This window comes from Chelonia mydas, chromosome 9, assembly GCF_015237465.2.
Source record: "Chelonia mydas isolate rCheMyd1 chromosome 9, rCheMyd1.pri.v2, whole genome shotgun sequence".
In the NCBI taxonomy this organism is placed as follows: Eukaryota; Metazoa; Chordata; order Testudines; family Cheloniidae; genus Chelonia; species Chelonia mydas.
The window spans coordinates 6940469-6953792 of record NC_057855.1 but is presented as its reverse complement, the minus strand read 5'-3'; the positions used below and the strand labels follow the sequence as shown (position 1 = coordinate 6953792).

At 41.5% G+C, this 13324-nt stretch overlaps 1 protein-coding gene across 11 annotated transcripts in view; it reads right to left on the bottom strand.

Moving 5' to 3' along the window:
* Nucleotides 1–13324, bottom strand: part of DIS3L2 (DIS3 like 3'-5' exoribonuclease 2) — a 273032-nt gene that overhangs the window by 132145 nt on the left and 127563 nt on the right. For all 11 annotated transcript variants that reach the window (XM_037908114.2, XM_043521858.1, XM_043521860.1 and 8 more), the window contains one exon: nucleotides 6880–6959. In XM_037908114.2, the coding sequence (XP_037764042.1) occupies nucleotides 6880–6959 (80 nt within the window). The remainder of the gene's footprint in view (nucleotides 1–6879; nucleotides 6960–13324) is intronic.

The following is a 13324-nucleotide window of genomic DNA, read 5'->3' as shown; positions in this document are numbered from 1 at the left end:
TTTTGTTCCAACACCATTCAGGATTTTAGTGTTTATTCTAAGCACGTTACTCCAAGACGGTTGCTGCTTCGTGTGCTGTAGGATCCAAATGGAGTAGTTGAAAGATCTATTATTGTATTGCCAGCTCAGGGAAGATTTAAGCAAAAGCTACCAAGTAGCTAGGAGAGACAAAGCTGGATAAAAGGGAGACCAGAGTATTATTATCTAGGTCTTATAAAGCAGTACAGAAGTGCCAAGACACTTCACAAAATGAAAACTAAGCTCCTGTCCCAAAGAGTTTGCAGTGCAGGTTACAGGCAAACAACAAGGACTGAAAGACAAGATGAACGTCTGGCCACTTAAGATGTTAGTGAACATGTATTGAGGGTTACAAGGGGTTTAAAATGATTTATTCAACCCATAAGTCACTACAGTTCCTAAGGAAGAAGGGCAGTCCAGGAATAGAGGACAAGATAAAAGACATCACAGAAGTGGGGATGAGGAATGGATCATCAAAAAAAAGCTGCATGAAGGGAGGCAAAAGAAGACAGGAGAAGGGAGACTAAGAAGATATGGAGGGCAGTGATGGCAAGTACAAGTGACACAAGCTTGACTGGAGAGGCCATTGGGAGCCAGGGAAAGGGTGTTACGGAGGGGTGAGTACGGCTGCAATTACACATCTGAGTCTGGCAGGCACTAGATGGGAGGCTTCGGTGTCAGGAAGGCGAAAATGGAGGAAGTCAAGGGATGAGATGACAGACCTGGGAAAGAGGTTCGCAGAGAGGATGGAAAGGGACGGACAGAACTTGGAAAGGTTACAAAGATAAAACCCAGGAGATCTGGTGAATGTGTCTGTGTGGGACCCCCTGCTCCAAAATACAGCCCACCAATGTCATGGGGAGAAGACCAAGGGGGAACCACGGTGACAATACGTTTAAATACATTCTGCTCTGATTCAGCCTTAAGTTAAGGAATTTTTCTCTCAGTAATAACAACAACTACATTTTGTAAAACAACATGGAGCTGAGGAGAGGGGAAGAAGTTCCACTGGACCTGAGGTGGTTTTCAATCACCATGTGAAATGACGCAGGTAATGTGATTTAGTGGGTTCTAGTAGGGATGTTACACAGCAGCTCTGCAAACATGGTCAACAACATCACTTCAAAACTGGAGTCACAAAATGCACATAGAGAATAGACAACCCACTAGCAGCATACCCTAAAATATACTGATACTCTTCCGCTAATTATTTCCTACCACAGTCCATGGAATTTCGAAGGAAGAAATTGTTTGCCTTTAAATTTGTCAAATATCAACTGTTTCCACTAGCAAGTAGCCAACAAACATGTACAACTGACCTGACTGTGATATGTTCACGGAAATCTGCCTGATAATGTCTACATATAATTCCCACAAACAGCACGGCGAATATTTGAAATTTGAGCAGTTTTACTGGACATATTAGTCACATGAAGAAAAGGAGGACTTGTGGCACCTTAGAGACTAACCAATTTATTTGAGCATGAGCTTTCGTGAGCTACAGCTCACTTCATCGGATGCATACTGTGGAAATCGCAGAAGACATCATATACACAGACACCATGAAACAATACCTCCTCCCACCCCACTCTCCTGCTGGTAATAGCTTATCTAAAGTGATCATCAAGTTGGGCCATTTCCAGCACAAATCCAGGTTTTCTCACCCTCCGCCCTCCCACAAACAAACTCACTCTCTTGCTGGTAATAGCCCATCCAAAGTGACCACTGTCTTCACAATGCGTATGATAATCAAGGTGGGCCATTTCCTGCAGAAATCCAGGTTCTCTCACCCCCTCACCCCCCTCCAAAAACCACACACACAAACTCACTCTCCTGCTGGTAATAGCCTATCCAAAGTGACCACTCTCCTTACAACCTGCATGAAAATCAAAGTGGGCCATTTCCAGCACAAATCCAGGTTTTCTCACTCCCCCACCCCCATACTCACACAAACTCACTCTCCTGCTGGTAATAGCTCATCCGAAGTGACCACTCCCCCTACAATGTGCATGATAATCAAGGTGGGCCATTTCCAGCACAAATCCAGGTTTTCTCACCACCCCCCCCCCACACACAAACTCACTCTCCTGCTGGCAATAGCTCATCCAAACTGACCACTCTCCCCACACTGTGCATGGCAATCAAGGTGGGCCACTTCCAGCATAAATCCAAGTTTAACCAGAACGTCTGGGGGGGGGGAGGGAGGAAAAAACAAGGGGAAATAGGCTACCTTGCATAATGACTTAGCCACTCCCAGTCTCTATTTAAGCCTAAATTAATAGTATCCAATTTGCAAATGAATTCCAATTCAGCAGTTTCTCGCTGGACTCTGGATTTGAAGTTTTTTTGTTGTAAGATAGCGACCTTCATGTCTCTGATTGCGTGACCAGAGAGATTGAAGTGTTCTCCGACTGGTTTAAACTGGTTAGTCTCTAAGGTGCCACAAGTACTCCTTTTCTTTTTATTGTGAAGACAGTGGTCACTTTGGATGGGCTATTACCAGCAAGAGAGTGAGTTTGTTTGTGGGAGGGCGGAGGGTGAGAAAACCTGGATTTGTGCTGGAAATGGCCCAACTTGATGATCACTTTAGATAAGCTATTACCAGCAGGAGAGTGGGGTGGGAGGAGGTATTGTTTCATGGTGTCTGTGTATATAATGTCTTCTGCGATTTCCACAGTATGCATCCGATGAAGTGAGCTGTAGCTCACGAAAGCTCATGCTCAAATAAATTGGTTAGTCTCTAAGGTGCCACAAGTCCTCCTTTTCTTTTTGCGAATACAGACTAATACGGCTGTTACTCTGAAATTAGTCACATGGTATGCTTCTGTTCCATGACTGGATGACAATCATTCTTAGGTTCTCTTTTCTGGTGACATTTTTGATGACTGTAAGTTCAAAGTTTGCTTTCCATGAACATTCTGCAATATTTGCTTGAACTTAATTGTTCTGATACACATTGATGCTTTCTGCACATAGCCTAGTGAATGAGATTACTGGCAGCCAGCAAAGAGACTACAAATACAAAGAAAATGAATTTGTTTAAGAACTCAGCTATTCACTGAACATTTTCTACATCATTCACAGAGCTCTAACTGCAATTCAGATTTGTTTCCTACTCTGTAAGTGTTGTCGACCATCTAAACGAAGTACAGTATGGAAATAAAATGATTTGTGTAACAACTTTAGAACTATTGGGGCAGATTGTTTTAAAAATAGACATATATCGAGGTGAACAGTATGTTTACCTCTATGTTTCTTGGTATCATTAATGAGGAGCATGACAGTTAATCAAAGGCAGCTTCCAACATAAGATGATCCCAGAAGTGAACTAGTGCATTTCCTGACATACATCCTAGAAAAGCTCCCAACTGTTGCCTAATTTTGCCATGAGATTCTGCAGTAAATATGTATTTACAAAAATCTCCTCATTCATTCTTTGTCTCCTCCCCTGAGGGCATCTCTCATTGTAATGGATCTGTGGGCTCTCCCGCAGAAATAGATGAATCATATATATTAATTACTGAGTGAGCATAGTACACAGAAGTCTCCCTCCACTGACAGGAACTAATCAAGTCTGCAGGTTTCAGTTGTGAAACTTACAACCCTATGTCTCCCTTTGTATGTTGCATAAGATCCTTCAGGCTGGGAAGCTTTCATAGCTCTGAATAAATTAACCCAAATGTTCAAGGGGAGAGAGGGCTTCCAGCCTTAGAAAGCATCAATTTAGCCATCCAATAACCAAAGCCTTGGCAAGTGTTTTTTTTTTTAATTATTATTTATGATGGGTGATACAGACCACCAGAGAGATTTTCTGAATTGGGTTCTGCATTCCATAGTGATTTTTAGAGCTCTCCTGACATCAAGAATATGCTAGATGTGTTTTTAAAATTTTTCACATATGGACCAAAAAAAGATGAAAAAAAAATTTCTTATAATCAGGTTTATTTTTGGAACAAAAGCGGCGTTAACTCTTAGCAAAACTTTGCCCTCATGCGAGAGACAGTTCTGCTGTTCCCGGATAAGACTTGCACAACTGAAAAAGATACTTGCTCAAGTAATTGCAACCAGGATGAGATCCCTTAAAGAGAGACATTCTCAGGGCACTCCTGACAAGGAACCAAAGGGGTGCTTCGTCTGGGCACGCTGTACAGGAGTTAGCTCCCAAAGTGGAGCTCTCATTGACGTACAGTTGAAAAGCGAGGAGGCTCTTAGAAAGCTTATGTCTGGATTAGAGGACAATCTGGCTCCTGCTTGGTGTCTCTGGTGAGCTGGAAATAGCTACCACTTGGATTTTAGAGTTTGATTTAGGCTCATATTAAGACTTTACTGTAAGACCTTCAGTAACAATAAGCATATATATAAGTATATATATGTTGTTTGCCTTTGCCTTGACTGCAAATACCCATGATCATGATTTAGCACTAGGCCTTACCTATAGCCCGGCCCCTTGAGGATGCCACCTGTGGAATACAGATGTGTTAAAAACACATCCAAATCCCCTAATTTAATAGGTCCCTCTTAAATATCATGTAGCTAAATTTAATTTCTCTGGGCACTGCACTGAGCAGTGGTGGCCACCTATATTGGCTACAAGAACTGGGACCACCTTCGACAATGTGAGGCCACCTGCCTCGATTCTGATTTTTTTAAAATGTGATTGTACTGGAGAACATTGTGAACCGAAAGAAACAATCATGCTTTTGGCCATGGAAGACAGAGCATGACTGAAGCTGTGGCCTACTGTTCTCTTCATCTGGAATAAGACATCAGTAATTTCACTGGATCCTGGATGCAAATAGGTCCACTGATGGATAGGGGACCCACCCCCGTACTCTACTCATAGACCTTGGGCTGTAAACACCACTCTCCTGGTCCCATCCGTTTCCTGCGTAGTCAGCTGTTGTGCCTGCCCAGACCAGACATGCTGCACTGGAAGCAGAGCTATCTAAATAAGATTGGTTCCAAGACCGATCCCTGAGGAACTCCACTAGTAACCGTCCTAAGTCTGAACCACTGTAGTATCCCCTTTAGTCGGTTCCTTATCCATCCTCAATAGCAGGGCCACTCCCAGCCTGACGTGACTGATGGGTCATGTACCGAGCTGCAAGCAGGTACAAGACCCGTTGGAATGGATCTGCGGACTTTCCCTGAGAAGAAGAAATTCCAGTCTAGGTAGATATTCCCTTTAAATGCCTCTCCTGAACATCTTATGGATGAGGGAAATATGCAAACATGTAAACCAGGAGCTATTACATTGAATGGCTCAATGGAGCAGTTGCTTTTAAAATTCTTACAAATCTGATCAATACAGCCTCAATACAAAAGTGCTCAGAGTTTCACATTTTAGTTCTGAATGGACTGAAATTTGCAGTTTCACTATAAATTTACAGATGGTTCAAAAGACAATGAAGCAACAGTGTTAACAGAAGAGAGTCTGGACTTTTTGAAGACTATTTAAAAAATCTGCTTGTGTTTTGTGCAGACTGGTAGTAAGACAATATTGTTATTTAACTTTGCTTCAGAACTGCTAGCATACAATATAATTAAAAATAATTTTACTGGCCTCACATTTCCTTTCATCTGTGATCTTGTATCTCTGTTTTATTGCCCTGTTATAATATACTGTACCTGGGTCTGAATGACAGGAGAATTTATTGGCTGTGTTACTCAAAAGCAAACAAAAAACCTTTGTGGGAGACACACCTGCCAACAACCTTTTTTGGAATCATGTCTCTAACCTTCGTTACTGTGAATCATCACAGGATGATCACATCAGATGATCTCAAAGAAACAATATAGAGACTTTATTATCTGCATTAGTATGAATGTGATCATCATGCCATATTTCTAAATCAAATGCACTACGGAAGCTTTTCTGAATTAAACAGAGCTCTCTCAAGTCCACCCACTACTTGTCTGGCAGTGCAGGTATTCAAATGGAAAGCTCTAAAATTCAAATCCGCAGGATTTGGCAAATGGAACGTTTTGTCCTGCAGGTTTACTGTACAGGAGAACCTCAGAGTTACGAACACCTTGGGAATGGAGGTTGTACGTAACTCTGAAACGTGTGGAACTCTGAACAAGACATGATGGTTGTTCTTTCAAAAGTTTACAACTGAACATTGACTTAATACAGCTTTCAAAACTTTACTATGCAGAAGAAAAATGCTGCTTTTCCTTTATTTTTTTAGTAGTTTACATTTAACACAGTACTGTACTGTATTTCCTTTTCTCTTTTTTTTCCATCTCTGCAGCTGCCTGATTGTTTACTTCCGGTTCCAAATGAAGCGTGTGGTTGACTGGTCACTTAGTAACTCTGGTGCTCGCAACTCTGAGGTTCTACTGTATAATAGTTTCAAGTCGAGACTAGGCAAAACAGAAAACTTAAAAGGCAAAAGTGAAATGCAAGTTCAAGAGGTACAAACTGCTCATATAAGTATTACAAGTTTTCCCGCACTAAATACCAAGAGGGAATTTCAGACAACAAGGAGCTTGAAAAAGGTATCATGTTCTTTTATCCAGGTACAGAGTATCCCAGATCATGCAGTTCTACTAAAACTTAAAACCCAAATGAGGCAGGCAGATATAACTCCCACGACAACCGAAAACAGATACAACTCAGATGAAGTTACATCTCTTATTATGACAGTCATGTTGGTTCCGTATATACCCATGCCAAGAGTTAAGAATACAGTTTAAAGAGTTCTGCTTTGAGGGCAATTAAAAGAAGAAAATAAAACTTCTTTAATACTCCACTCACATTTAAGAAGAACAGATCTGCATGGAAAATTAAACATGAATGTGTGTGCCAAATGCTAAAAATAAACACTGGGAGAGTATTTTGTAAGATACATGTCATACCATCAGGAAGTTGTTTGCAGGACAAGGCATCATCAAGGTCCCTGGCAGTTGATGGATCAATGGTGAAGATGCATTCTTTCCTATCAACGAAAAAAGGGAACTTAACATCTTTTTTTGTTTTGCACGAGACACGCAGCCCACCAGAAAAGCCCAACCAACAGTGACGTTTTCAGGAGCAAGGCCATTGAAACATATCGCATCTTCCAATCTAATTGTTTCTCCACCTTCAGAAATCCACCATCCCTCAGAAGCAACCTTCTGACATGAAAAAGGCATCTGGAATAATGGAACATTAGAGGATGCTGACTTGTGTGACATTTTTCCCCCCTTGGAACTGTTTGTTTTACAGCTTTCCCATCTAATTATCAATTTTCTTCCACAAAAGTACACAATCCATCCCGCAAAGTTCTGCTGGCTTCCACTGGAGTGAAAAGTCCTTCCTGCCCCAACTCCTTTTCGACAAAGCAGGACACAAAACTATGACAATTTTATACATTACTTTTTTTTAAACAGTGTTTACAAACAGCGAACTTTGGCATCGTGACTTGATACTGGAGTAAGTCATCTGAAGACAGGGAGTACAATGGAGCGGGAGACGTTCCAAGTATCTGGCAGGGACGGAAGAGAGTGAGGGTACGTGAATGGAGGAGCTTGCAGCACTTGAACATATCCAGCCTTTCAAAATTGACTAGCCCTGACACAAATCTGCTCATGTACTCTACTTCTCATGAATAATAATAAAAAAGAATGGTATTTAATTCTCCTGGGGCTAGTAGAATTTTGAAGGTTTTCCCTAGCTGTTTGTTAACAGAAAGTACAGAGCAAGTGGGAATAAAAATGAAAGACTCGATGGCCATAATGGAATTATGAAAGGTTGATGGAAACAGACTAGTCTCCACATAAAATCCTGGAGCTTTCAGGAGCCCACTGGCAAAGCTGTATGTTGCCTGTAGAAAATACAAATCTGCAGATATATTCCAAACACAGCATATGTAAGTGCTCTGAATTCTCAGCATGCTGGGAACCTGTATTTCTTTAAGTACTGCACCCGAGTTGAGTAAAAGGAGATTGTCACCAGCTAGTAAAACTAAATTGAACATGAATAACCTTCATCTCTGTTGTTAAGTCCTGAATAAAGCCAGATGCCACATCCTCTCTAATGCCATGGACAAAGTTAGAGCAAAATGGAGTCTGCAAAATGTTTAAGACCCAAGCTGAAAGATCACAGAGTGAAATCAAGTGACACTGTTTGTTTGGTCTCAGTTCAGTCCTTAGTCAAGTAAACAGACACTGTACTGTAAAGTGGTTTATGCAGTCATACATGCTATAGCGAGACTAGTGTGCATCTCTAGGAAAAACGGGCTTTGAAAAAGATTTGAATCAGCGTGAACCTCAGAGAAAGTTAGAGAAGGAAGTGGATGCTAGGTCAGCTAACTAGAATTAGCTAACCAATTTTTTAGCACTCAGAGGCCTCAGTTAAGACTGGAGACCCACTGAGGTAGGTGTCATACAGACACATTAGAAGGCGCAGTCCCTGTCTCAAAGAACTTACAACTATTACACGGAATCTGTATAATACCTTCTGTCGATAGGCAGAGTCATATATCAATAGTAGTGGAATTATAAAAATACCAGAAATGGGAAATAAATCTAGGTAGGCAGCAGGTTTGTTCCAAGAGAGATAAGACAGAACACAGTGTCTGACTTCAAGAACCATTACATATTAAAGAGCAGTTTGGCAGAGTACACTAGCGAGCTGTAAGCTGAAGCCTAGGGCTTGAATGCCCAACAAATGAATCATTTTAAATTCCTACGTCAAGGGCCCCCTTCAGTAGGGGCTGAACGAACTACGGCAAACTTCCTGTAATGCACATGGACTGGGGCGGGGATCCAACTGCAGACCGTTCTGGGGCGTGCGGTGGGGTGGGTGCTATAGCATATTTTTCTTCCCAGTATAATCTTAAGAATGAGCGCAAACCCCACAAACCCCACGCTGAGAAAGTGAGGCTGCTGAGGGACAGAGACTGATTCTCGTAGCTATCTCCTTTTTGGCCAGTTTCTCTCTTCAAATCAGTAAGTCTCAGTTCACTGATGCTACTCCCAGTAGGAGATGCACAGCTGAGAAGCACATGGTTTATTAAATTGCAAGAAGTGTGTGGGTTAGTTAAGGGAGGAAGGGATGGATTACATTTACATCTAAAGGAATATTGCCAAACATATACAGAGATTAAACAGTACAAGTGTCATGTGAATTTAGAAGCTTCAAAATCTACGCATGTGCACACACACAGCTCTGTGTATTTCTAGCACACTCATTACTGTAGTTCTTAGATGTTACTGGTAGTATCTATTGCTATTTGTCTGATATTAGCATAAATTTGTGCAATTCTTCCAAACATACTAAGGAAATTTCTAATGCGCCTAACTTCCATTAGCCTTTGCAAATCTCCCCCAATACATTAGTTTTCTCATCCTACAGCAAACCTGCCTAATCCTCAGATAAATGTTCACTTTTGATCCTTTATTACATATATCCAAACAAATTGGAAATAACTAGTGATACTGGAAGATGCAAGGTCTTCTAAACTGCACTGATTTTGATCTGCTTACAGTCCAGCTATCCAGCACCATAAATCAACCAATGTAATGACCTACAAACCATCTTGCTTTCATAAATACATACTCCTTACATTAAAAATCCATCAATGAATGGAATTTCAAGTGATCTCATTCCAAGGAACAGTTCTTACATAATGTCCCTATTTACCATTCTTTGAAGAATCACGTATGTACAGTGCAAGCAAACCCTCCACGTATACTAATATGCCACGTGCTTGCCTGCCTGGTAAGGCACGGGGCCATAGGTAAGCAGGTACTTACTGTAAGCATCCCAGAGAGACAGCTATCATATATAGTCTTACTTTTTCAGGGCATTTAATCTAAGATAGCAGACAACACTGACCTGAAACCAACTGCCCACTTTACACTGACAAGGTTGAAAGGACAGGATTAAGAGCTTCTTAAATCCAAGTACGTTTCTTCTTATTGCAATGGAATAGATAGCTTATTCCAGCTGTTTTGGGCTGCAACCACAAATGTGCGCCACCCATAGCGATTTGTAGCTCTAGGCAGTTTAAAAATTAATAGACTGGTTTCAACAAAGTGCACATTTGCAGTCTGCATTGGAAAGAAGGGAACATAAATATGCCACTGCCAAACTCTGAATACATTTATACAATGTAGCAACTAATGGAGCTGCCTTGCTTTCAGACACTTGGCCAGTTAAATCTATTGTAGAGGTCAAGGGTGGGGCCCGAGTTCATGAGAACACAAAGCAGCAGGGATTGTTGTATATACTTCCAGCCTCTGTAGTGCTACCCCAGATGCATTTCATATGCTATATCACCAGCATCCAGGATAAGCATTCGCTACTGCTGAGCAACCTGCTTCCTTGCAGAAGCTAGCCTGATACAAGGCTCCCAGAGTGAGGTATTTATCCTTATATAGGTCAAAATGAAGGCACCCCTTACAAGCAGCCATGTGCGGTACAGTTAGGATTTTTTTAACAACGTGTTCAAAATGGGAGGGGGGGGGTTAACTACTCAAGGGATCTGAACCTGGAGCCTTTCAATGAGAGTTTTGCCCTGTGCAAAGACTATGGGGATCAGAGAAAGTCTCTGAACAAGCAATATGATGCAAAAAGTTCCACAGAATAAGGGCTAGGTGGACAAAGTCATGGATCCAAGTAGCCAAGAGGCAAGCATATGGTATATTGGACCTACATTCTGAAGCAAGCACCTCTGACTTTGTGGTATGGGAGTGCTCACATTTTATCACAAAGTGATGCTTCTGTAGCAGGATAGGAGGCACAGAAAGAGTCTTTAAACTGAATTCTGCATAACAGTGACTGCATTATTCACGTAATAAATAAAACTTCTGGTTTTGATTTTTATCATTATTACAGGCAGCTGCAGGAGCCAGTACTGCAAAAAACAGAGGCCCAATTACAGCATTTACAGTCCCTCTATCGTCCATTGACCTATATACTGACTGGAGGGATGGGGCTTCAATCAAAGGACAGATATAATCTCTACTATCTCCTCCGATTCCTTCAACCAGCTAACACCACCTCTACTCTATACTGTGCTTCAACTAGCTCTCTCTCACCCAGAAGTCTCAGTCACTTCAAGACACTGAAAAAGACACCATCTGGATCTGTTGAAACAGACAAGGTACAGTGTCACCAGCACACCAATAGTACTGCAAACCAAATAATCTTACTCTTATGGCCCTACATACGCTGAAAGTGAAGGGTGACAGACTGGACCCCTGCAACACCTGACATAAACCACTGCCAAGTGGAGATAAGAAATTGCTCATTGCTCCTCTTGGATTGACGAGAAAAGCCACTCAGACTCCTCCATGTGTCCCTGCCAGAGCCCACCTGTAATGATATCTCCTCCATAGGCCATGGTACAATAGCTCCCAAAAGGGTCAGACCATGAGCTCCCTGTAACCAGTGAGTGATGGCAAAACCAACCTATGGTAGGTTTTTATTAACAAAACTCAGAGCAGCAGCAATTTCCATGCACCTGTCAAGGAAGAGCCTGTTTAAGTGCAAGCAAATATTATGGCTACATGCACATGCAATAACGTTTATCACTAACTAATACAAATTGGGTGCTGCCCTCCAGCTCCTGGCAGGCTGCCAAAGCGGTCCTGTGGGCTGCAAAATTTGGCCATCCCTCCGTAAAAAATCCCAAAGGAACAATCTCTTCTTGTCATTACACCTAATAAAAATCTGTTTTATTCATTTTAAAATGTCAAAACATACTTTATAAAAGTAACAAGATGTTCCAGAAGTGTTCGTTCCAACATACACACCACTTGGTTAGCTAAAGGAAACTGGTTTAGGAGATATAGACATGCACGGAGTTGAGAGCTTTTCTGGTCTTCATGCTGAAAAGGACTAGAGATAAATGGGTGTGCCTTTAAAGAACCCCCAATTTTGCTGCACTGACTGAAGACCAACATCTCAGCGTGGAAAATTACTCTATACAGGAGCTCCTTCATCCAAAACATATGTTAAACACAGCCTTGTAGAAGCATACTCACTCTGGCATCTAGCTTTTGTTGATGGAAGAATAAAATCTCTTTCTTCCACCTTCCTCGTGGAGAGATGAGGCGACTGTATGATGCGTCTGGACCAGAAAATTCCTGTGACAATTTGGTAAGGCTGGTGCCACAGATCCCACTGAGTCTCTTATGAAATTCTTAATGAAAGGTCAGAAGGTGAACATGCACTGAGCCTGTCGTCACCACACAGCTCTTCTTGCATATGATGAGTGCCCATGCGAGTTCCTATAGTACTAGAGGGAGGCTGACTAACCACCACTCCCAGCCAAAGTGGAAGACAGCAATGCCACAGGAGAGGTTTGCAAACTAGTTCCTTCTACAATATTCAAAATCAAAGTCCAGGAGAAAACCTGCCAGAATACAGAGCTTAAGTTTATAAGATAATAATGCAGATGTGCACACAGAGACTCTGGTATAATCAATCCCACTTTATGGAAAAGCTAATTAAGTGCAGTTTCAGACTGCACAGTTCAAAAAGACCAATTAAAGCAGACTAATTAAAGCAGAGCAGTCAGTCATTTTACTTTTAACATTTTTCTTTTAATAGGAGCTAGAAAAACAGGCTAATGAAGTACTGGAGGTAAGATTACCACATTATTGGTCAGTCGGTGCTATCATGGTAATTAAAACATTCAAACTCCACAGAACAAAAACAGTTTTTGTTCTGGGGTTGTTTTTTTTAAGCAAACAAGTGTATTCATACAACAAGGTCTGCAAGTTTCAGAGGAGAAATCATTCTTTTTATTGTATATTTGAGGCTGAAAGATCAGGTACAATACATCATAATCAAATTAGCTTTTCGCTCAGCTAAAACATTCAGAGTTCAACAGATCTGTTAAAGTTATTAACCATTAAATAGAAACATCTGTGAACCATGGCGACTACCAGTCCTAGGAGTCAATGCTCCATCTTCATTCCAGTGGAAGAATGCTGAGATCAAAAGGAAGCATTGCATGTTGTAACCTATGGCCTCCACAGGTATTAAAGGTGTGGCTCCTGGCAAACTGCTAATGGGGACCATGGTTGGGCAAAGTTTGGGTGTTCCCAATGAGATTTTCAGTACGAGTAACTTGATGCTCCTGAAGGAGAGAAGTGACAGTTTGTAAATGCTATAAATATCAGTTGAATTAAATGTTAAAGTGCTGCCAGGCAAGCCCTTCTACAAACAAAGGAACTGTTTCCTCGATCTATTGTGTGGTTGGATAAGCCAGCCAGGTGGAGGCAGTGAGTCTCTGTCATTTCTTTAATAAATTAAGGCCGAGAAATGGCCATTGCTAGGTTACGATTTAGAGAACTGCATGTACCTGGG